This window comes from Typopeltis vanoorti, chromosome 20 (assembly GCF_054136105.1).
Source record: "Typopeltis vanoorti isolate ZY-2024b chromosome 20, IOZ_Tvanoo_1.0, whole genome shotgun sequence".
NCBI lineage: Eukaryota > Metazoa > Arthropoda > Arachnida > Uropygi > Thelyphonidae > Typopeltis > Typopeltis vanoorti.
In genome coordinates, this window is record NC_143568.1 from 367,482 (window position 1) to 394,607 (window position 27,126).

General features: G+C 33.6%; 2 protein-coding genes across 2 annotated transcripts in view; one reads left to right on the forward strand and one right to left on the reverse strand.

Moving 5' to 3' along the window:
- The window catches only part of LOC150095184 (small ribosomal subunit protein uS2-like), a 153,843-nt gene extending 145,830 nt beyond the window's left edge, over positions 1–8,013 (forward strand). The window contains exon 5 of the mRNA XM_090410616.1: positions 7,873–8,013. Within this exon, the coding sequence (XP_090266742.1) occupies positions 7,873–8,013 (141 nt within the window). The remainder of the gene's footprint in view (positions 1–7,872) is intronic.
- A 7,313-nt stretch (positions 8,014–15,326) lies between these two features.
- The window catches only part of Polr2B (RNA polymerase II subunit RpII140), a 203,190-nt gene continuing 191,390 nt past the window's right edge, over positions 15,327–27,126 (reverse strand). Inside the window, exons 20-22 of the mRNA XM_090409695.1 lie at positions 25,173–25,333; positions 18,470–18,665; positions 15,327–15,568 (exon numbers count right to left, since the gene is read on the reverse strand). Coding sequence (XP_090265821.1) covers positions 15,479–15,568; positions 18,470–18,665; positions 25,173–25,333 — 447 coding nt within the window. The 3' untranslated portion in view covers positions 15,327–15,478. The remainder of the gene's footprint in view (positions 15,569–18,469; positions 18,666–25,172; positions 25,334–27,126) is intronic.

A 27,126-nucleotide genomic window follows, 5' to 3' on the forward strand; every position in this document is an offset into this window, starting at 1 on the left:
TAATTTATTACAAAGTATAATTAACAAATGGAAATCTGACTATTTTCCTAAATCTCTAATTTTTTTCTGCATATTTAAAATGTTTTGCTTGAAATGTTTCTATGCTTTCATGACTATCACCTGAGAATGAAGGTATTACTATCTCCTATAGCCATTTTACTTGAGTCAAATTTTAGCTTTCTGGAGTCTAAAATAAAGTTAAGTCACAACCAATCCAATTGACTGCACCATTGTTTTTATTTTTCATTTTACTATTTATCTCTGTAAAGAGATTTTTTTTTTACACAGATATTTGTTGTGTTTTCTGAAGACATTCTGTTTATGTTAATGAGATGTCTGTCATTATATGTAACTTCTTGCTTGCCATTTACATGAAATGCACAACGCTCACCAAGCAGTTGGATGGGTCCAGAAGCCTGTTGATTTCCCTCTGTGTTAGATTGAGGAATTATTAATCTGTTTGCAAGGAGCACAATATTTTACAAAAATTGGATTTAAACTCTGGCTACTTTCTCTCCTTTGAAGAAAGAAGACAGAAAATACTTTGCATTTACATTTCTGCAGAAGGCTGAAATGTCAGCTATGTAAATTTCCACAAGGTTCAAGAAATTCTGCCATGTTATTCCAATCCTAAATTTGGTGAAATTTTTTATCTTGCTGCTGTATTAGCATAGAAAGATGGAAAAGATTTTAAGTCAATAGCTTTTATTAGTAGAAAATTATCAGGTGCAGAATTGAATTATTCAACCTAAGAAAAGGAAGCACTAGCAATAATTTTTCTCTTAAGAAAATTTAGATTTCTTGTTGTTTGGATGACCTATTAAAATAAGATCTGATCAGCAGCCTTTGTCTTTCCTAAATACTTTGAAAGATAAAAATCAACATATAATTAGGTGGGCACTGGAACTGCATGACTAGGATCTGATGATAATGAAACATCTAGGGATAAATGTCATGACAGAAATGTCAGCTATGTAAATTTCCACAAGGTTCAAGAAATTCTGCCATGTCATTCCAATCCTAAATTTATTCCTAAATTCCAAATGTATGTTGCCAGATGTGATAACATACATTTGGAAAGGTATGACATCCTCACATGTGCCATAGGTGCCAATTAAGATTCTCTTTGAATCAAGATGAAGAGAAATCTAAAATTCATATTATTCATAAAGATGAATATGGAATGTAGTTCACAAATTTGGGAAAAGTATGGGATTGTTCAAGCTCAGAAAGATGATCCCATACTCAAAACTATTTATGAAGCAGTATTAAGAGGTGAAACTCAATTCGATACATTTTTAAACCTGGAAAACTTATATTTAGATAAAGATGGATTACTCCTATCTAGAAAAATGGAAGGAAGGTAGGTTGATATTGAAAATATTGGCACCAACTCAAATGATTCCTTGGATTATGTACACTTTCCATGATTCTGACTTGGCAGAACATCAAGGATTTTCTAGAATTTGGGAAAGAATAAAAGTTTGTTACATTTGGAAAAGTATGCCATAAGTGATCCATAAGCAGAGCCAAGGCAGATCTGCTAGGGTCTGCACCCCCATTTGGAGGAAATAAGCTTTCTTAGTATATTGTTTCTTGCATTTACTTTTGCTTTTGTTTTTTCTGTGTGTGTTTTATATGAAAGAGTGAGATCGAGAGTCACACCAAGATAGACTGGATTCTAGGAGTCTTCTATATAAGAGCCTTCCCAAGAAATCTGTAGCTTCTTGGCTTCCTTATTTTTAAGGAGGAAAAGGCCACTCTGCATTTTCAAGGGGGCTTGGTTTAATTGATTATTGCTGTAATGTGTGGTTAGACTATTTAAGGCAAGTGATAGAGTAGTTTCAATGGACCTGAAATTATTTGATCGAGTAGCTATGGCAAGGTCATCAGCATAGATAAAATTTCTAGTTCCTGGAAAGATGGGGAGATCATTGATGTATATGTTGAAAAGTAAGGGTGATAACACACTTCCATGGAGGAGGCCATATTTTTTAGGGGATGCTAGTGGCTCTTCCTACCTTCTAGGTCCACATAAAAGCATCTGTTTTCCAAAAGTGATTGGATCAGGAGGACAAGGCGATAGTCTCTAGTTATTCCATATATTTTATTTCTGAATGTGAGTGGTTTTATGGTATTGTATGCTGCAGTTAGGTCTTCAAAGACTGCTTCTGTGGCTAGTTTTTACTCATAACAGTTTTCTATATATTGAGTGAGGTTGAGAATTTATGATGTACAGAATTTGCCTGGTCTAAAACCAACCTGTTCAGCAATAAGATGGGGTTCGATTAGGGGTTGTAGCCTATTCAAAATTAATCGTTCATAGGGTTTAAAAGAGGTTGCTGAGTAGTGATATGTCTGTAATTTTTTTGCTTTGGTTGGAATTTTTCCCTGGTTTCAGAAAGGCCACCCTTTAGCATGCCTCCAGATAGTTGGTATCCTTAGGGTTCTGAGGCAAGTGTTGTATAGGTTTAATAACCACTCTTTAGTCCTGGATCCAAAATGTTTAATTTGTTTATTACAGATATCACAAGGCCTGCAGATTTTCTAGATTTTAATAGGTTTATTGCAGGGTTGAGTTCAGTGACCATGAAATCTTATTTTTTGGGTCCTTTTTTTTAGGGAATTTCCATTCAGCAGCAGCAGCTGGTGAACAATTTGATTAGCTGTTACCTGTGGATGCTCATTTGACCCAGTGAAATCCTCCCTAATTCTGTTGATAAGGTTCCATGCCTTTCTGGTACTATGAGTCATGTCATTGCTTCTATTTTTTTCCAATTAGGAACACCTTTCCTCTGCCATCTAGGAGCATAATTTTTCTCCTGCATGGATAGTTGCCTCTGAGAAGGGGTTTGTGTTTTAAAGTTGTAATTAGTATACTGGGCTTGTATATCTTTGGAAAGACCTGGAATGTAGTTTGTGTGTCATCATTCTGGGATGTGTTTGGTGGAGATTTTCCTCAGTATTTTTATGCATTGAGGATACCTTGAGGGTTTGGAGGGACTGGCCCTATGGAGTAGTCAAGATCTTGCACGAAACCCTTCCAATTAACTTTTTTGAAATTAAATTGCCTGTAAGGAACTGTGTTGGGCATAATGGATTGAAGCATTATAAGTCTGTATTGAAAATGTGGAATGGATTTAACACAAGTGTTGGATATTTTTGAGCTAACAAATATGAGGTCAGGGTTATAGCCCTGTTTCCATCTGCCACTATTAAAAGATGCAGGGAGCTTCAGATTATGTATCAGGTTTAGAGAGAAGTTTTTGACCCATTTTTCAACAAGTTCTCCATCTTCATTGCACTTTGTGTAACCCCAGTTAATACTATGGCTGTTAAGGTCACCTAATACAACATTAGTCATGTATGCATTATTATCGAGGAGGATATTGGAAGGAGAAAGCTTCTTCTGGTGGTTTATAAATTCAGGTGAGTGAGATATTTTTAAATCTGATTGTAATAATAATCTTGATGTTTCTGTTTGTTGAATCACTGGATGATGGAATTAAGTTTTCTTTAGTAAATATTGTGCTACCATATTGATCATGGGGTATTTCTTTGAGTTTCATGCCATAGACGTAAGGTCTAGCAGCAGCACCTTACCTCTCTGTGAGTTTCTTGCAGGCAGAGCACATTGCAGTCATTATCTCTACAAATATTTGCAATGAGATCTTGCTTGACACTAGAGAAACCTTCAATATTAAACGATATTACTTTTAGGCCTTGCCCCAGATGGAATCCTTTAGAGCAGGAATTTGGAAGCATTTTAGTTTGATCACTTGCATTTGGTTGGTAGCAGCATTTAGCTTCCTCTAATGGGTACAGGATGTGCAGGAGCGAGAACTTAGTTACTGCACACCTCAGGTTAGTAGGTGAAATGAGTAAATTAAGTTCACAGAAAACAAGAAAGTATGTTAATCATTTCCGAAAGTATAAGTCATTTGCACTAGGAAATTTAATATTGTTAGAAGATGAATCTAGTATTAAAAGGGTAGGAAAATTAGGAAGGAAAGCATTGGGTCTATATAGAGTTTTAGACCAACTTTCTCCTGTTAATTTTAGGATTCAAGATGTGAGAAATCCTAATAAAATTGTAAATGTACACTCTGATAGGTTAAAAAGGTATTTTTTTAGGAAGAAGAAATTTAATTATGTTAGGAGAATGTTGAAAGTTTATTTTTCACTTGGTTAGAGTATAATAAATTTAGTTTAATCCTTTATCCAAGTGTGAGCAAACAAAGTTTGTGCCTGAAAGTATCTTCAGGACTGGAGTAAGGTGGTACAACACCCTGGTGTTGTACCCCCTTACCCCAGTCCTGAAGATACTTTCAGGTGCAAACTTTGTTTGCTCACACTTGGATAAAGGATTAAACTAAATTTATTATATGTTAGGAGAAAATATGAATAGGGATGAGGGTTGTTTTTCTGATATCCCTGCACTTCATTCACAATCTGATAGCAGGAAAGGGAATAGTTGCAAACTTCATAATTCAGATATACAGCAGAGGAAAAAATTAAGAAATTCAAGTAAAACAAAACCTAGTGCAAGAAATTCCAGAAACTCCAGGGTACATAATTCAGATAATGTACAACATAAGAGTGATGATAATCAAAAAGACAAATATGGATGAAATAGTAGCAGAATATCATAGATTAGTTGACTTAGAATTAAATAAACCAGAGGAATGTGAAAATATCTCTAATTTAGTTAGTGAAAATAAAGAATCTCAGCCTGTAGAATTTGATTCTGATAGTGATCATTCTTAAATTTAAAACATAATTCAAGTATTTAAGAGAACCTCCTTATTATTTAAGATCTAGGCATAAGAATTATAAGTTAAATATTTAGAAATTTTTTAAAAAAACCTATAGTACATTACATTAGTAACATGGTTGAGTTAAGAATTGGGTGATCCTGAAACAAAACACACAACCTTTCAAGTCGCTTCAGGTCTCCTATTCATTCTACCATGAAAAAGACATTTACAAACATCCATGGCTATACTGGGATTCAAATGCATGACCTATTAATTAGAGAATATGTTTTTCACATTTCCACTTGACCAACCAGTCTGGCAAAAAAAAAAAAACACCTCAATGTCACCTAGTCTTTCCAATTGGTCACCCTATTATTCTAATTCTGCTCAGGCTTACTTAACATCAATGAAGAAAAGATAATTGATGTTTCAAACTATCTGGCAGCTGACAAATGTTATCAAAACACTATATACAGGGTGTTCGGGATAAATTTGACAGTTTCGTAAGGAAAAAGAAAATCTTCTTTGTATCTATTAAATTTAATGAATTGACAAAAAAACATTACAGGCAGAGTTAATTACAATACTATCAACAAGATTTACTCAAAATAACCACCATTAGCATCGATCACAGCTTCAATTCTGCTTCGGAACCTCGAACAAGCTGATGCTACAGTCTCCCTGGGAAGGGCCGCAAAAACTGTTTTAATTTTATCCATTAACTGGGCTTTTGTATTACTGGAAGTGCGATTGGTGTCTTTTTCAACTGCGCCCCATACAAAATAATCCATGGGGTTAAGGTCTGGGGAGTTTGGAGGCCAAACATTTGGACTGGTGAAGTCGTAGAAATTTTCAGACAACCATTTTTGACTTTTCCCAGAGGTGTGGCAAGGGGCCGAATCCTGCTGCCATACATACGGCCTACCATTGGCTACCCTTGTTATCCAGGGCTTGACTACAGTTAGCAACTCCACGAACAAAGCCCGAATTCCAATGCCAGGGTTCTTCAACACCTGTTCCTGCAGATTTGCGAGGAATTCTGCTGTACGAACGCAATCAGATCGTCTGCTAGGGATCTTTCTTCTTGCTACATCCTCGTAGTCACCATTGCAAGTCTCTAGTTCATGCCTGATTGTTTTTACTGTATTCAGGGAGCATTGGGCAGCAGTCGTAATATCCTTATTTTGATGGCGGGCACGAATCATCATGATACAAGTTATTCTCTTCCATGATTCAGGTGGGTTCCAGCTATCCATCCTTTCTGACATCTTGTATATGAATGAAGAAGGGTCCAAACTTTTAAATGAAGAGAAGTGCGTGTTAATACATGTAACTTACGGAAAAATATAATTAATTATAAATATGTCAAATTTATCCCGAACACCCTGTACATCCATATTCTTTACAGCCTCCAAAAAACGTGGTGTCCTTTTCTGCTCAAGAACTTTTACAAAACTACTGATATGTAAATCTCATATCTACACAACCTTAGAATATTGTATTCACACTCATTTTGATGCACCAAAAAACCTACTCCTATGGAACTGATAGAAAACTAATAGCTATATTAAGAAATGTTTACAAGAATACAGTTAGAATAGGTGATGATTTGGGGAAATAGTTTAGAACAAGCAGAGGTATTAGGAGGACCCAATATCACCAAGCATTTTCATAGCACATTTAGAAAGAGCAATGGATAAAATGAAGGAAGATGCAAAAGGAATATCAGTGCATGGGATGAGAATTAACAATCTGAAATTTGCAGATGACGTTATTATGGAAGAAGACAAAAGAGAACTACAAAAATCATTGAAACTGTTAAATGAGGAAAGAAAGAGATTTGGACTTATGAACTTTGAAAAAAACAAAAACAATGGTATTTGGTAAGAAGAACATGATACAAAAGTGGGTGGAATTGATATAGATAATGTAGAACAATTCACATATTTGGTAAGTAAAATGACATAATGATATATAAAAAGAAATAAAGATCAGGATTGCAAAGGGAAGAACAAATCTGAAGGCCATGGGTAACATCTGGAAAAGTAAAGTGAAGTAAAGAAAGGTGGAAGAAGATAGTGAAGGAGGCATCGGACACCAATGGGCAGTGAGCCCATGGTTTGTGATGATGAAAAAAACCTACCTACAACCTTCATGCCATCCAGAAGAGGATGGTAGAGTTAAAAGATCTAATGTTTATCTTAATGTTCTTGTAGATATTTTGTGGACCTCTTCTTCTGCACCAGCTAACCTTATTCCTGCCCTTTCCTTTAATCTGTCAGAATATGAGCAGCTGCTAGATGCCATCAGTACATCGTCTAGCATCAAACATACTGATCCAACTTTTCATCTTCTTCTTTCATTCCGCCTGCCTCTTTCAGTGAAATTACCTTCTCGTGCAGTTGTTTTTTCCAAACTGCAACCACCATTTGTCAATGAATCATATTAATATGGTCTTTCTTTCTTCTGAACCACTTGTCCCCACATGACACTGATGCACTATAATGGATTTTGCAACCCCTCATGTGTGCTTCACATATGTTAATTGCAATGAAGTCAAGTGACTTGACCCAATTCTAGAATCAAGTTCCAGATTGATTTTTCTCACATTTCCTTTACATTATATTAGAAATGTAAGTTATAGTGTTCCTAATGAAAGGTCCCAACGTATCCTCTATTTTGAGGTATTTTCAGGTCAGTTTCTTGAAATGCCAAATTATAACTAATTAGACCCACTTTAGCACACTGTAGTACAGCTTTTGATTCATTCTGTTGCCATTAGTTGTGTTGGGAGAGACTTAGTATGTGATATGTGGAAAGCAGAAGTCAGTGGATCATGTGCACACACACATCTCTCAATTATTCAGCCCTTGAGTTTGTATCATACACTTCATGTTCTTCCATATTATGGATGAAATCAGTAGATTCATTCCTTTTCAGTTTGTCTTCTGTATAATATTCAGTGTAAATTCTAGGCTTATTTCTCTCCATTGGCATTTTGTCACTATAATTACCTCTAATGTTATGGTAAAAAAAAAAAAAAAAAGACTGATCTCATTGTAACAACTGCAGTTATCTTTAAAGTGTGTGTGTAACTTTTTTTTTTTTTAAATAGTGGACAGCTGAACCAGTGACTCATACTACAGGGACTTTTCCTACTGTTGATGAATGGGAACCTCCACGCACAGAAGACTGGGCTGCTGTTCCTGGAAAAGTTGTAGATTGGGGAGGATCAGGAAATGATAGTTGGGCTTAACTGTCTCTAAAATATGTAATTTTGTTGGATGTTAACTGTGATTGAATTATTGTTCTCCTTATGCTGTTTTTTAAAGTTTGTTAAATAGTTTTGATAAGTAATAAATTTGAATACAAGACTGTTTCACATAATTACATGCCATTCATCACAACTCCCTGAAATGCATTTAAAAAAAAAATAAAATAAAATGATTGTAATACTAATGTTAATTAGATATGCCAAAGAAACATAAGGTTGTGTAATCCAGTGATGACTTGCTGAAAAAGTCAAAGCTGGATAACTGTTAAGAGAACTCCACATCTTAAGAAATTTAGAGACAACCAAGGCTTTTGACCTAATGAGTTCTCACCTTCTTCTGGATCATCCCATCTTTAGGTATCAACCTGAATACTGAATGAACAAGAATGGCTACACAATTTGGAATTTAGCTGAACAAATTGTATTTTCTATTGGCTTAAATGAAAAGATTGTCATAGTACAACAGGGTTAAATAAGGCCCAGTAATTTTGTCAGGTAACCATGGTGAACAATACAAGCTATTGAAACACCTTAACATCAGAAGAAATCAAGATAGGTGCAACACAATAAAAATTATCAACAGAAAAAATGTGGAAATGGTTGAATTAGGGAAGGATTGCATTAGTGTAATTGGTTTTACCAAAATCAAGAAGAGGTGACAAAAATAACTGACACTGGGTTTAATAGGTCATAATAACATAAATAGTTAAACCAACTAGTTTTGCCACATAGCTGGTGGCTTTTTAAGGGTTAGGAAGAACAAAAAAAAGAAATACAATAAGGGGACAAACAAACTTAAATCTTTTACACATCAGACTCTTTTTTTTTTTTTGCTAACTATCATGCATATCTACTGAACAATAACTGACCTGTGCCAGCTTCCATGCATGTTTTTACTTTTGTGCAACAGTTCCTACATGTTCGGTTTAGTTCTGTAATGCTCATGTTTATCCCCTCCCCCTTTTTTTTCCCCAACCCAAAAGCCACTGGCATATGTGGCAAAACCGTTTGGTCTTAACTATTTATATAATCACCAACTATTAAACCTAGAGTCAGTTATATTTTGTCACATTTGTTTTTTGGTTGAATTACTCATCAGATACAAGAAGATTCACGCAATAATTATTACGGAAAGTGTAATTATAATATTGAATACTGAGGAATGGTTATTGAATGGCAGGTAATATTGCATAGACTGATGAGGGCAAACATCAAGAGCAACTAGACAATGAGACTTGTCTATATATTGTCTTGAGTAGGAAATGAATATCACATAGAAATGTTTCGTGAATATTTGGAGAAAAGAATCAAGTTCTAATAATGGTAAATACCTGCTGGATTTCTATTCAAGACACAGACTAGTCATTACTAACACCCATCTTTCATGTAAAGATGTGTGCTAATTAATAAGGAGAAAAGACACAAATAGTTTGCCTATTGTTGATAGTGATATCTTCACACTGGCTTAGGACTTAATATATAAAAGATTTGAAATAAGTAATCATTTAGTTTTGAGTGAGATAAAAATGAATCTCATTGACAAGAAAACTATTCAAGTTTTAACACGTTCATTGCCAAGCTGAAAATTGGAATTTCCTATGGTGGCCAAATTTTTTTTATTTAGTTTTTATTGTGCTCAAAATAAGTTAATATATTATTTATATGCTTTTATTATTATGTACATAGGATTTATGTACTCTAAATATCTATTATGCGATATCACATGATATGTAATTCGGTCAAATAAGTTATATATTGTACAAATAAAAAACATTTGAATATAATAATTATAACTTTAATTATCAGTCTTTTATAATATAATTTTATAATATTACACGCCGTTTCGCTGTGGCCGCTATACTATTCTGCTTAGAAACGTGATAGCGACGTCCATGCGATAACGCGTGATCGGCCACCCGACGAGGACTTGCATCACGCGATATCGCGTTATTGACAATGAACGTGTTAAAACGAATAAAAATTTGAGCAGGCTTTCATGCTCAGTTTTAAGTGAAGTATAGAATCAAATATTAATAAAAAAAATTAAACAGTTGGAAAACAAGGAGGAGGATCACTGGCACTCTGAATTACATATTGATTCAATCAGGCAGGCATGTAGAGAAATTGTCTGGAAGGAATAGAAGAAACAGAATGGGTTGGACTCTAATAGTTTGAAAGAATGTCTTGGAAAAGACTATATTGAACATTGCTAACAAGTCAGTCAGCATGTGCTCTGAAAGAGTAAAATGTAAGAAAGTGAAGCTTTTATAGAAGTAGCTAAACAAGTCATGAGAAGACTGGAATGTAGAAGATAAACATATCAAGGGTGGCAAAATGTTCTTTGAAGAGATAAGATCAGAAATGGAGGAAAAGGAATCTGGTGACATGAAAACTGAAGATGTTCTACGTGTGACATAGTGTGGAAATATATTCAAGATGAATGCAATCAATATTTGAAGTTGCAAAATCAATCCATTAAAAATAAATAAACCTAGGATGTGGAAAGGTGGCTGTAGTAGATGAATATTCAATGAGAAGCATCACAAGTGGAGATACAGAAGTTATATACTGGCTGTGCTGCATAATTCAGGTCAAATGTTAGATTACTGGAATAAAACTTTCATAATTCCATTCAGGGGTTGAAATGGTTTTGAACCAAAATAAAAATGCTTCTCTCGGAACAATTCAAAAGAAACTTTTTTTTTTTCTTCTAATCACACAAACTAATAATTCCAGATAATTTTTATTTTGTTATCGTGAATTTATCTATCCAGACTGGAACAATTTTTGTTCCTCAAAACATAATTCAGATAAAATTTCACATCAAATTTATTTGATTATTCAGGATTAATTTAAAAATAATAGTGAAAAAAAAAAAATGAAAAAATAGTATTTCTCTATTTATTGTTACTGTTAACAAGGATATCGATAATTGAAATTTCTGAAAACATTTTCTGAGAGTGAAATTTTCTGAATCATACAAAAAAAAAAAAACTTCTCCTCTGGATTAAATCCTGAAAAATAGATATCCTAGAACCTATTTCTGTCCTACTGAAACAGATTGTTTCAGTAGGACAGAAATATATTGACAAAAAAAAAAAAAAAAAAAAAATTGTTCTACTCTGGAATAATGAAGATCAAAAAGGATTTGTTCTTTGGATATTTATTTCAACCCCTCATTCCATTTTTGAAAAAGGGAAATAAAACAAAGTGAGAATCAGATATTTCTGTGTAAGCATACTCAAAAAAGTGCTGAAGAAAGTTATAGAAGGGAAACGTGGAGAAGATGGTTTGTAAAATCAGGTGTTGAAACAAGGGTCACACTATCTTCACTACTGTTCATCTATGTGGGTCACGATATGGCAGTATTGGACCTGATATCAAAATTAGATATGGTAATCTCACCTTTCTACTTTATGCAGTTGAAGTACTCTTAATAAATTCTGTACTACAAAATCTGCAATATTTCTTAACTAAATTGAATAGCTGCTGTCACAAATTTGATTCAAAAATCAGCAATTAAAAGATACAAAGAAGGCAGGAACATATGAGCTGAATGGAGAACCTATAGAACTATTCACATTTATAGTGAAGATGGTAAATTATATATGGAAATAGATAACAGAATAATTATAGTAGGAGTCAAGTGAATAAATTAGTCTGAACACTAGTAATATAACTGTAGATACAAGACATTTTTCAGACTAATTTTAATGTAATGATAAAATCATATTACAAATATGATTCTATATCAGGAAGGAACTTGGCATGAATGTGTAAGCAGAGCCAATCTGAGATAGTGTGGTCACTTAAAGAATAGGAGAAGAAAGATCTGCAAAACATGTCTGATGGCAAGAAAAAAAGGGAAAGAATAAAGATCGAGGTGGATTGATGCAGTTAAAATGCCTTAGATAAATATAACATGACAATACTGGACTCCTGACAGACTAATTTGTAAGAAAATTGTTGATGGGAAGCTAGTAATGTTATAGTATCCTGTACACCCATTTTATAAATTTAAATTCATTATCTGTAGTGTTGATATGCTAAATGGTCATGACATGACAGAATAGGTCAGAATAAATATATATATATATATATATATATATATATATATATATATATATATATATATATATATATATATATATACACATGCACACGGGGGTGGTCTGAAATGTTCTCGACTATAGATGGCAACGCTATCGGCAAGATTTTTTTTTTCCCAAAGTTGGTACATCTGTCATAAGCATCCATGTGAAATTGCAAGTCATTCTATCAAGCAGTTTGTTTTATACAGCTGCCTGAAGCAAAAGTGTTGTTTGTATCCCTTGAAAAGGATAAAATTGAGTATAGTGCAGTTATAAAATTCTTTGCAAAAGAAGGTTTGATGCCAAAAGAAATCCATTTGAAGTACATAGAAGCTCACGGGCACTCTTTTCCTTCGTTTTCGACAATTAAGAAATAGGCTGCTGAATTTAAACGTGGCCGTACCAGCCTTGAAGATGATCCACGTGAAGGATGCCCAAAAAATGTAAGAACACAAGAAATCATTGATCAAGTGCATGATATGCTATTGGATGACTAGCGAGTCAAAGTGCATGAAATGCTGAGACTATAGGCATTTCAAAAAACGTGTAGGATATATATTTTGCATGAAGAATTGCAAATGAAAAAGCTTTGCGCACAAGATGGGTGCTACACTTGCTCACAGCAGATCAAAAATGCACTAGCATGAAAATCTCTGAACTGTGCTTGGAGCATTTTACAAAGAATAAAGCTGATTTTGCGCATCAATTTATTACTATGGATGAGACTTGGATTCACAATTACACACCAGAATCCAAACAGCAGTCAAAACAGTGGACAGAAGCCGGTTGTTCAGTGTCAAAGAAGACAAAGTCAGTTTCATTAGCAGGAAAGGTCATGGGCATTGGTGTTTTGGGATGATAAAAGGCATTTTGTTTATTATCTTGAAAAGGGTAAAACAATAATCAGGGAATATTATTCCAATCTTTTAACCAGACCAGACAAAAAAATTCATGAGAAAAGACCCGGTTTGAAGAAGGTAAAAAGTCATCTTTCATTAAGCCAATGCACTGACCCATAAAAGTATTTTGGCAATGGGAAAATTAAGGGATCTGCGCTATGAATTATTGAAACATCCACCCTATTCCCCCAGATTTGGCTTCTGTCTCTTCCCAAACTAAAACTCATCCTCGCTGGTCAGCATTTTTCTTCGAATCAAGAGGTGATTGCAGCTGTAGAGGGATATTTTGCAGATCTCAGATCTTATTGAGAACCACTACAGGGACAGGATAATGGCGCTGGAGTATCGCTGGAATAAATGTATTAGTCTTAAGGGAGATTATGTTGAAAAATAAAAATAATTTTCAACATAATCTCGTTTTTATATTCTATAAATTCGTTTTTTCGTTGTTAGGCCAAGAAGTTTTCAGACCACCCTCGTGTATGTATGTGTATATATATAGCTCACTGATTTTTCAGTTTGTCAAAATAACGACAATGCACATCATAAATAAGTTGATTTGTTTTAAAATTGAAAAAACATAAGTAGGAACATGTTAAAAATAAATTTCAAGTTAATTAACATATCTTCAATGGTCAAATTTTGCTTGTGTAAGGCATATTTACTACAGAAATAGGACAGCATCAGGGCAGTCTCTAGGTCTCTTGTTGTTCTTGAGATGTTTTATAGCCGATGTTTATATAGATGTTTTTTAGTTCTTTGATTACTTCTGTTGCAGTATCATTTAGTTGATTTTTATATAGTTCGCTGCAATATCTTGTCCATCTGTATATGATTTCTGTCTTATCCATCAATACTTTACCATTTTCATCCTTGACTGCTACTGATCTTGTTTACCACTTCCTGTTGACATTTCTTATAAGTTTGTAGACCTCTCTAGTTTTGTGTTCTCCATAGTACTGTTCAATGTCTTTGCACTGGTCCTCCAACCATTTTGGCTTTATCAGATCTTGCTGCTTTCCATACTTCATTACATTTCTGATGGTATAATTCATCTGCTGCCTCTGAATTATCTCTTTTAAGTTTCAGTTCTCTTTTCTCTTGTACCAATTTTAGGGTTTCCTGAGTTATCCATTTCTTGTTGATCTTTTCTCTTTCAGGAATTACTTCCTCTACTGCTTTTTTAGCACTGTAGTCAGTCGTTCTGCTCTTGTATTTATATTTTGTTTTTCACTTGGGGTCTTAAGCTTAGTTTCCAATATGTTCTGATATGCTGTTCTTATCCTGTCTTCATTTAGTTTTGAGATGTCTCTAGCTTTTTGGAACTTTCCTTTGTACTTCTGTTTCAGTTTTAGTCTTATATTCGCAATCACTAAGCTTTAGTCCGAATCAATATCAGCTCCTTGTAATGGTCTGCACTGTTGAACTGAGGTTCTCCATATTCCTGTGTATGCCATTGAAGAAGTGCTACGTCCATTTATGACAATCTTTTTGTTGGAATATATGATATATATGTATATATCATAAAATTTGGTGAGAACCACTTTTCTCTTCTATTGTTTTTGAGAGAATTTTTAATTCTTCAAATAAATCTATTGCATCTACATCAGATGTTGTAAAATATCTTGTTGTCCTAATACGGCGCCTACTGCAATATGGCTGAACGAGCACCCTTAATTAAGCGGCGCTGTAAGGCAAGCTGCCTCTATGCTACATCCTGTCGACGGTACTGGACAGCATAATATACAAAAATATTCTAAGTGCCTTCTTGGAATCTTCCACCATACATAGCTACAGTAAGCTTAAAAATAATGAACAAATTCATTATTTTTAAGCTTACTGTTATTTTTAAACGGCATCCCATAAGAAATTGCTTTTGTTTTTATAATATGGTGTTCCATTTCTGTATACTGAAGAAGCCTTAGGCAAAAATTTTATTAATGATTGTTATTTAATGTGAGTCTTCCATTTTCTTTTATTGTTAATAAATAAGTTAATTATAGCACAAGCTTGCATATAACCACTTACAGCTAGTGAGACCAGTGAAAGACAGAAGACTGCAGTCACCTTCCCAACTCCTAATGGGTTCAGTAATCTGTATACTGTCTAACAAAGCCATTTGTGATGTGAAGAACATTTCTATATGCTAAGAGAAAAGTATTCGGCGTATTGTTTTAGTACATATATTAAACTTATTTCCAATGTTGTAATTAAGTTTACATTCCATCATAGGTTTTTAACATCACAGGAATTAAAGTGTAAGAGAGTGGGGAGATCATGAAAGAAGAAGTGATCCAGCTCATAATGAAAACTAAAACAAAGATGAATTTTATTAATGAGATATTTACAGTGAGACTTATTAAAATATCAGTTTCACCACTGAAACATCATTACACAGGCTTACTTAATGGTTTCTACCTTTAATTTTGTACACACTTATTCACTATATGCAACTGTTCATGTAACCATCAGCCTAGGAGATATGCACATGGACATCAGTTCTTGAATTAACAACTTGCATGCATATGGTAGCCTTACTTGAGAAATCTAAAAAAAAAAAAAAAAACTAATGAACAAAATGATCACAGAGTTAAATGATGTGGATCTGTTTATTTCATAAATCCTGTTCATGGGAACATACAACTGTATTAAAATTCCAGAAATCATTAGATTGAATTCAAACTAGCCAACAGTTTATTTTAGTTGTTAATATTGTAAACCAACATGGCATGTTACCTATATAAAAGGAGGATAAGGTAATATTTAACTGTTTATTTTCCTTCAAAATTGTACAATCTGTAAGCAAAGTTAGTGCTTATTTCTACTTTCAGAGTATAATAAAATTGATAATCTTAATGCCATCTCTATCATGAAGAGATGATGCTAACCATTGCTACTTGCTAATTATGTTAATCTTAATGTGCTTTGTATAATTAGACAAATGAGTTTCTAAATTGAAAATTATTTTCAACTGTAAATGAATAAGAATTTTTCTTTTAGTATCCCACATTTTTTCCAAAACAAATAACTTAAAATGCATGCAATCACATCTTTACCTCTCTCACTCCATAAAAAAAGATTTCTAAGTGAAGTGACAAACTGCATGTGTAGAAATGATTCACATTCATTAAACAATGCCACTGAAAATACAACTAATCAGAGCATGTTTAATATATATATATATATCACCTTTCCCTTAACAGGTAAGATCAATTGCCTGTCATATACAGTAATACAGCTTTATAAACCTAATTAACTATCTACATTATCTCCAATGGCATATACAGCCCCTTTTAAAATTTTTCAGCTACTATCCAAGTTTCATGTATTAAGTCTGAAATAAGTATCTGCTAATTTCAGTGCTTCATATATAGAGAGCAGATGATTTCATAGTAAAACCTGTTATATAATGCATCATGGTGCAAGTCATATAGTCATTCAAACTAGTTTATCTGTGGAAGACTGACCGATGGTAATAGAACTGATGCCCGAAGTCATGTTTCTCACATATGTATAAAGAGAGAGAGCAGATGATTTTATAGTAAAGCCTGTTATATCCTCATATAGGAACATAGATAATGCATCATGGTGCAAGTTGCCATTGATGCACTTGGTTTAACCTGATTAACTTGGTTTAACTTGGATTAACCTGAAATACTAAGCAGAACCTTAGTTCTGCTTAGTATTTCAGGTTGTTGCTAAAAAGTTATGTTCATTAAATAAAGCACAGCCTAAAAATTTGTAATGGCAGCAAGTTGAACTATGAAGGAAAGCTTAAATGAAATGTACAGCATGTATTGTTTGCCATTAATGATTGAGTAAATTGGACTTCATCATTAGAGCAGTATTTATTTGTTAAAAGAGCTGGAAAAGATTGAATCAAATATTTAGTGAAAAAAAAAACAATATAAAAGAAAATGAGATACAATTATGTTAGCTTATGATCTTGTACTACTGCTGCAATAATTTTATATTGCACAATTCCAGGAACAATTTATCTTACGCAATAATATATTCTGGTTAAAAAAAATATATAAAAGAAAAAGGTACATTTCTTTTTTCATACTTTATGAAAAGCATGTCATCATCATAGACTTGAAAACGCTATTCCACTTAAAGGGGCATCATGCAAATCAAAATTGCATGACTAAACTATGAAAAGCTAAATGCAGAAAATTTACCTCCTGCTCAAACAGCAGTGATATAACTTCTATCCTTTTATGCTTCTACCTCTGTTATGCATGGAAAAGACAATGATATGGTATCATCTGTAATGCTTTCATTCCATTATCTTTTCCATGCATGAGAGAGAGAAAGAAAAAAGGGCAACTTCTGCATAATTGCTGGCTCAGTTGGAGGGAAGTTTGTGCATGAAGTGTGAAAGGGTTAAGTACAAAAGATGACTAAGGCAAAACACTTTCAGTATGCCAAGAGCAGCTCACTGCACACCTTTTCTGGTCTCTCACCAGAAACACACCATAAGAATCCTGTATAATAAGGATACCAGTCTTCAGGTCCTAATGGTATTCTCATACCCACGGTGGTCCAAAATTAACACCTGTGCTATATCATGTTCACCCAGCATCTACCCAATAACGGTGGAATAAGCCAGTCCCAATTCTCCAGAAAAGTGTGAAGAAAGTAACAGTGAATTTTAATTATTATCAATATATATCTGTCGCTTTTGATCCAAAGAATATCTCTCAGCCACTAACACTCACCTCTGGACACATGGAAAGATTAACAATTCTAAGGCATAAATAGGGTCTCCCTTGTAGGGCTGCTAAGAAAATTGAGAAATGAAGAGATCATGCATAATGGGCAAAATGCCAAAAAACCAGAGGCTGCAACAATACATTCAGATAGAACTAACTTTTTATTTTGAAAATTTATTTTCAAAATGTCTCCTTTTTTTTCTATTAGTAACAGAATAATCTAGAATTTGAGATTCTCCTCAACATATAGCTAGAATATTTTAGTAATTCTGGCATATATCTAGAATCATGACAGTAAATCTACAGTGCATGTTTTATTTGATCTTAAGCGTTTTTATTCTTATCAAAGATAAATAAAGCAGAACTAATCTCATCCATATAATTACAAATTCTCTTTTCTTGCTATTTAGCTTATTATGGACAGTCATATACAATAAACTATGTATCACACATGATCTTGTCACTGTTATGTTTCCAAATGCTCTATTCATTTCTTCGTGCAACCTCAGTCAGTTAGTTTCCATTTTAACAAGTGGCTATTCAAAATATCAGTAAATGAACAAACTCCATATAAATCAAGTGCAACCTGTGCTATATCATCTCTTAATAATAAGCTAAAAATTGAAGTAATTATGATGGGAATCATAATTACTTAATTTTTAACAATGCTCATGTGACAGTTTTTATTTAATAATATTTAAAAACTTTATGCTAGAAAATAATCATAACTTACCTGGGTCTTGTTTCTGCAACCCTTGCATTCAAATGTATTATTTCTTAAATTGGCAATGGCAATAATACCACATAAATTGCACACATGAACTCGATATGGATCAGAAACTTCAAACAATCGTTCTCGTAAGAACTGTGCAGCCCCATGAGCAATTTGACAGTCACGCTCCATTTCCCCAAAACGAAGACCACCATCACTATAACAGAAAGTTGAATGAGTACAGCAATCATAAAATCAGTCATTAAAACACTATACTGATCAATCATAATCAACATAATATACAAGAAACGTTTATTTACTTTACAGTAACCTATTACACTGCAACTAGTTTAATTAAAAATGAAAGAAATCCATAGAGTATTCTGATTGGGGTATTCTGTGATACCCCCCCTTTTTTTGTAATTTTTATTAAATTGATTAATCATTGTATTCTGAATATATTACTTTCATATGCATCCCTCAGATAAGAACAAAAATGTCACCTTCTGGCCTTCATAATTACTGATGCATAACATAAGATATAGCAACTAAAGGCCAGTGTGATAGAATGTCATTTTCTCATTTTGTTTTGCTGAAGCTTATCAATTGGTCATCTACTGGAAATGCTTTTTTTGTGTGTGTGCTTATTACCCTCATGACCAGTAAGTGTCCTCGTAGCTCTAGCAGAAGTTATGATAATTGTTCAAGAAAATTATTTCGTTTGAACTGAAATTGGAAGTGCTTAAATGCTATGAATGAGGTGAGAGCATGGCATGCATTAAGCATGCTCTGAGTGACAGTACATTAGATACTATTCAAAATAGTGGTGATAAAAATAAAGAAAGTGTTAAGAGTAGTGTGCAATTAACTGCACAATATGCTCGGTCAAGATTGATCAAACACATGGAAAAAATGTTATGTGGCTGAATGACTCCATACTGTATATGTTAATTAAAGTGAACATGCTTTTTGTTACTGCACAAAAAAAAAAAATAAAGATGAATGAATCTTTATGGTTACTTATCTCTTAAAGAGTACCCATTCTTCCAACCAGAGAGAGAATGAATGGTGTGTACAGGAAAAGGTAACCTAGCTACTAGGACACAAGAATTACCCCCATAGGCCTATTAAAGCATTTTTTTTTTTTTTGGTGATTATTTACATTGCTCTTTAATTTAAATTGCACAAGACATTCTGGAGCACAACCCTCTCATAAATTAAGAGGTCAATGAATACGAACATCCTTAGTTATCATATCATATGAAAGCAAATGAGATTGTTATCAACCACCCCAATCTAAACAATAATGATGGTCTAAAAATCCCATATATATGAGATTATGTATGGGATTTTTAAATCCCATACATATACTTAATAGAAGAAGGATTCACGAATCCTTCCTCTATTAAGAACTATAAACAGGACTGTAGAAAATCCAGGATCGGATCCTAAATCTAAAATAACTTTAATAATAAAAAATAGGACATCACTGTTAAAGAAAAAATCTATAAGAAAGAATGTTTATTCATGTTGTAATTTATAATTTTTTAATCAAAAATAACAAATGTAATAATAGAAATAGGACATCACTGTTACTGGAAGGAAAACCATCTGTAAGCAAGAATGTTTATTCATGTAATCATAAATTAAATCTAGCTTGATTTGATATTTTTTTTTTTTTTTCACTAGAGGTCATGCCAGTGAGTAGCATGTGATTAAATCATTGTCTCTCTAGCTTACGATTTGAAATATGACGCAGCTTGTCTTGTATATTTATGTAATTTTTTTTAGTTATAATTGGACCACTGTTAGTGGTAAACTAATGATGGGAATAAAAACATTCTTCCTTAGTCTGATGAAACTTATAATAGCATTCAGGATCACTACTGAAATTTATAGCCATTTCAAAAACATATCTAAATTTAATTGTGATTATGAAGTGTTTTGCTGGAAAATGATGTAACCACAAATCACCTTTTTATTACTGTGTACAATCATTTCCTTGTTCACATAATTCAGAAGGGATCTCTGTTAAGAATATGGCCATTTTACCAACAGCTGGTGACAGTGATCATGCTGTGCTTTCTTGGGAAGTATCTAATTGTATTGATGCTCTGATTAGAACAGTTTACATGTTGAACTACAAAGCTGGAAATTATGATTAACTTAAGAGAACACTATCTTTGGTCCCATGGTATCAGTTACTGAATGGGAAAAATGTCAACAATGCATGGGAATCTTTGAAAAAATGTTTCAATGAGGTGGTATCTGTATGTATCCCTAGTATACGAAGAATAAATAGGTTGGGAGTGAAATGGATGTGCAACCTTATTAAACAAAAGTCTACAAGAAGAAGATGATGTGGAAAGAACATCATGAGAATAGGAGTGAGAGGAGTTATGAAATATATGTTCAGTTGAATTGGCCTAGCCAATTCAGCTGAACATTCACACTGTGAACAAGTAAGGAAGTAATTTAATTTTAACAAACATGTGCCATAATCTTGTCATGTGAAACAGTACTAAACAGTTACAATATCTGACCCAAATCAAATTCCTCCTCCATTTTGAAATCTCATTTTACAGAACAAGAACACAAAAAAACAGAAAACAAATATACATATTTTCTCAGTCAGGTCTACAAATGACATGAAGGCAAACACTATTACAACATCCCACTGGCCACTCATGTGTGCAGAACTTATTGTGATGTTAATAGTGATGACAACACCCTTTGGTTGGAAAGACTTGGTTTAAATCCAGTCCTAACTAGGATAAAACATTATGGATGTTTCAACTAAAAGTCAGTTAGCCAATCTCAATACAGGGACATCCTATCCATTCTGCAAAACAAAGCAGGTGCTCATTAGTTGAACAATCTCTTCTGCCACTCACATACTATCTACATTAAGTAGAGTTATTCTTTCACATTCATTTTTTCTTTTACTTGGAATGCCAGTTTCTTTTCATACTCAGACTTAGCTTTCTGTGCAATATATTTAATTCTTCTAGCTGAAAGTGGTCCAGGAGGCTTGGTCCCTTTCGAAGCCTTGTTTGAGACATTAGCTTCATGTTACTTGTGATTCACTGGTATCATTCTGCTGCAGAGAATACACTAGCCCTTGCATTCTCTGCAGCAGAATACTGTGCTCCTGTCTGGGAAAGAAGTGCACACGCTAACATTATAGACACCCAGCTAAACTCTATGCGCACAATTATTAGTGAGACAGTAAGAAGCACTCCTCTCTCCTGGCTGCCTGTCTCATTCTAACACTGCTCCACCAAACATAAGGAGAAGACAAGCCTCGATTAAAGAATTTAATAAAGTGATGAACAACCCACTCCTGCCCTTGCACCAGACTCTCATAAATCCACCTAGTCTTTGCCTAAAATCTAGAAAGTCTTTCTAGTCCACGGACAAATTCTCTTCAGCTGCCCTTTCATCAACACCTGACATGCGGACAGAATACTGGTCCAACAATCTTCCAACAAAAAGCTTCCTGGTAGAAGATCCCTGTGCTCTGCAGCCTGGTTTTGCTCTTCCTAGAAAGATTTGGTCATCTATCAACAGGATCAGAACTAACCAGGGTAGATGTGGCTACCTACTACATAAATGGAGGCTGTTAGACCATCCTTATTGTGATTTTTCTCCCATGGCCCAGATGATTACCCATATTGTGAACGACTGCCCAAGGCAAAAATTTCATGATGGTGGTGGCCTACAGGGCATCCACAAGTTGACGAATGAGGCTCTGGATTGGTTTTCCAGACTGGACATTGACCTGTAGCTGTTTTGAATTTCATAAGAATAAATAAATAAATTCTTCTAGCTTATAATTTTCATAACTGACATTATCCTTATGACAATGAAAATCATATTTTTTTTCAGAATCTCCTGCTTAATAAGAATGTTATCCATTTCACTCCAACCTATTTATTCTTCACTGTAGGACATTAGGACATATTCCAATATTGCATCTTTTACATAATTTTTTTAATGCTTCCCATGCACTGACAATATTCATCCCATTTAGCACATGATACTGCAGAGCTGAACTCAGTATAGTCCTCAATTGGTAATAATTTCCAGCTTTGTATTTCAGCATGTAATATCTTCTGATTGTAACATTCATATATTTAACCACTTCCTAGGTCGAAACAGCATGAACACTGTTACATATTTAAATGAAACTATAATCAAGTCTAACATTCTTTGACCTCAAGTTCCTTCAGTCACATGCTAGTTAAGGAAGTTCTTGCAAAAGCTCAATAAAATCAGTTTTATCTGAATTTATTGAGTCAGTTTTATTGAGAGAATTTATTGAATCAATAAATTATCTGAACATTGACTAATTATCAATGTCCAGATAATTAGTCACCCATGATGATTACTCATTTAGCACACATTACATTCCTCACCAGCATGATCCGCTAGATTTGTGACAACACCCCACCATGTAGCTGATCCTCATCTCACACCAAATAGATTCAAACTCACTGCTGAATGGAAAACTGTTACTAATACTAATCACAGCTTTCTAGACTAATTGGACTCAAGTTGTCCAATAGCATTAGCAGCACATCTCTTCCTCTCCTATCTTGTCTATCCTTCCTAAAAATACAGTTTGGTAGAATAATCAAAATAAACAAGCAGGTACAATAATCTTCCAGTTAGTGTACCTGCTTCTAATAACCAGGTCTCATTAATGTTTACAATCTGAGACCACAACATATTCACTGAGGCCACAAACTCTACCTCTTTGTTCCTGATACTCATGACACTTGTATACAGATACAAATTAGCTCTAGGCTTTTTTGTATACTGATCTCTGTAGTCTGTATGACTCCACTGCACAACTTGCAGATCTCTATTCACATCTAACATCTCCCTTAAACAGACATCCTTGCATGTCCAAACCAGACAAGTGCAATTATCTCTTCATCATAATCACCTCCACAATTATGCATCATTAACACAGATGCATAACTTAGTTATTCATATGCATATGACTGTCACTATTCCTCCCATCATGATCTAGTTTCCCTGACTCTATATTAGGTCTCATACTAACAGATATTAATTTCTACAGACTCCCACAATATACTAAACGCATTTAAGTGTAGGCCATTCTTTTTATGTAAAGCCATTCTTCCCTCACACTCAGTCCACATTGTTTGCCATTGTAGCCCTTCTTAATTCAGTACTGTCATAACAATTTTCGCTCACTTTTTCCAGAAATCCTTTTGTATGCTTCTTCTTTCATATGGGGTTTCTTGGTGTGTTTCATTTGATTTGTTTTTTAATGAGCAAGAAGTGGTGATGTTTAACAAGTATGTTTCGTGATTAACAAAATATTATTCTAGTTATAAGTAGATTATAAATGTTACTTGTTCATAATGACTGAGTTCTCTAAAAATAATTAAGTATAATAAGTATATAGCTTATTTTATTTATTCATATATTTTAAAAAACAATGTATATTTATACTTATTTTTACATAATAATAAAGATCTTATTATATTGTGTCATTAAGTAAAACATTAAAAACAATGTAAAATAAACAAGCAACATAACACTTTTCTTTTTATTATATCATTATTATTATTATACCTAATTATTTCTCAAAACACTCAATCATTATGAAAATAGATTTATTTAATAGCTTGATTTATTTTATGAATAAAACCTCCAACTCTTCAAGAAACATATCAACAGATCCCTTTCTTCTCTCTAATCACCTTCTCACACACGATATTGTTGTGATAGTTCATAACTTTCATGTTTGGGGTCGACATTAAAAAAAAACTATCATAATCAAAACAATATGACTGTCCACATAATGGTGATATTGTAATATGAATGCCAATATAAACTAAGAGAAATTTATTTTAGCCTACTTGACAAAGAGTACTCATTCTGAGATTTTTGGTTAATTAAAATATATACCATATAGAATTCTATAGAATTAGTGATTCTACACCGAGAAAAAGATACAGTCAGAACCAGCTATATATTTATGCACAGTATGATGGCCCCCTGCAGCATTCTCTTAACCCTGCAGAGGTCGTGGCCAATCCGACAGATACAAACAAATTGTTTAATATAAATATTCTTACACATATCCAGTGTATAGCTTGGAGGTCATGACTTGCTGCACATGCATATATTACGAGTGATATTCCACACTGTTTATGTGATCAGTATGTGTTTAACACGTGTTATGTAAAGGTGTGTGATATTTAATAGTAAATACCATGAACTCCGATGTCAGTATAGTATTGGTTTAGTTGTTTTTTTTTTTTTATTTACCGTTGAAAATGGTTGGAAAAATATATCGATTGGATAATCCATCAGATGTTGAAGAGATTCAGCGAATGTTACTCAAGTCCGATGAGGAGAATGATAGTTGAATGTGAAAGTGATATTTGATAATAAATTGTATCTGAGAGATACAGTGAACTCCAATGTCAGTATAGGTATTGGTTTTGTTGTTTTTCTTTGTTCAATAATTTCTCGATTGTAACTGAAAATAAATAAATCATCATGTATTATATTTGCAGTGTTTTTTAAGTTTTATCACATTTCAGCACATACTAATAATGAATGTATCTCTTGGATGTACAACCAACTTATATGAACATAACAGGCATCCAAAAAGTCATCTACATATTTTTTGCATTCCAGAAGTTGCGATCTCCATCCTTATCAATTAATGAATACTTACCGAGCTCTACCTTCCATTGGCTGTCGCACAAGAATCTGAACTGGACCTCGTGCCCTAGAATGTATTTTATCATCCACCATATGCTTTAACCTCTGATAATAAGTTGGTCCCAAAAAGATCTGAGCATTAACTTTGCGGCCAGTATGTCCATTAAACATAACCTGAAAAATTTCATGCATCTTTAATGCTGGTTAAATTTTAAATGAAAGTTAAACAAATACTACTTTTGATGTATCACAAATTCTAGAGGTGATTCTAACAATTACCGCTATATTATTAATGGAGCAGTAATTATCTGGAGACATTAATTATTTGAAAGTACAATAAAAATGAAATAGACACTGTATAACTTTAAGTTATATAAAACTTATATCATTCCTATGAAACAGAAATTCTTTTATTTATTTCATATTCCATTCACATACAGAGTAATATGCTAATTTAATAAGCCGAAAGGCTATTTTACCGGCGATAATGATAATAGAAAGGGGGATGGTAAATCCATTTATGTTTTTATAGCCGGGTATGAAACTCAGATCGAAATCCATAGTGTTTCATGACGGAGTTTGTTCCACCTTTGCATGGAGTTGCCCTGGTGTTGTACTACCCAAGTGATCATTTACACTTGGGCTCGCCGATAATTTTTTCGGCATGAAACTCTATGGATTTCGATCCGAGTTTCGTACCCGGCTATAAAAACATAAAGGGATTTACCATCCCCCTTTCTATTAGAGTAATATGCTATAAGGTTTTCCAACCTTCGGTAGGATCAATATCATCATCTTCCTGCTATGTACCTTCAAGAAATGTATAGGATCCTATGATAGTATTGATGAAATGTTTACATTATTACTAACTTCCGGTCAATGATTTTCTTCCAAATTAATCTGCTTAGATCTTATATTTCAGTCTTACAACATACTTCTACTTACACGAATCCACCCAAATCTATGGGTTTCCTCTGGATTTTTTTCACTGATGCCACACAATCATTGATGCGAGGGGGAAAACCACATCCTGGCATCAAATGACTGTGTAAATGTTTCCTCTCCCATTATTCTATTTCAGTGGTCATATCACCTTAGCCTAGCTCTGCTCACACATTTTCTTAAATCTAGCAATGCCAGATTCTATTCTAATATCTTCATTTTTGATATGATCCCCCATTGATACCATCAGTTCATACACCTATTTGTGGTCTGTAATCTTTGATCAACTGTTTTATTTCAGACCGAGTTCTCACATCCATAAGTTAAATTTGATTCGAACTGCCTTATGTACAAACAGTTTAGTGATATGACTAATTTCTCTCTCTCTCTCTCCATATAAATTTATTTGTTTGAAGCCCCACTATCATAATATCTTGGCTTATTCTTGTCTATTTGCATTTTTAATCTGTTCTTGTCACTAAAAACTGAGCCCAAAGAGCTGAAAACCAATAAACACAGCTACTAAACTGCTTTTGAACAAACTGGTTTGAACACGTCCTTATGTTTTGATTAATTTCTTTTTTATTTCATATAAATTTATTCACTTGATTTTCCATCCATACCAACTTTTCTTATTCTGCTACTGATCCTATTGCTACTTATTTCATTTAGCAATCTTTTAAGCAATTACTTTAGACATCTGAAATTCTTCAGTTTCATGTCATATTTATCATGTCTAACTTCTTTTACAGTATTCTTTCCTCCATTTCTAGGCTTCTTTCAACAGCACACTGCCACCTTCTATATTCTTAGCAGTCTTCCCATGACTTTTGCTTAGCAACGCTCAGAGCACATACTGATTTACTTGAGAGATACTTTCAATATGCTTTCTTCTTCTCTATGACTGCCTCTTTAAATTCCTCAGTACATGCCATGATTTTCTATCCTTGCAAAAAACCACATGCCTCTCTGGCTGAATCAATGCTTTTGTCAGAGTCCAGTGATTCTCCAAAGTTTGATTTTCT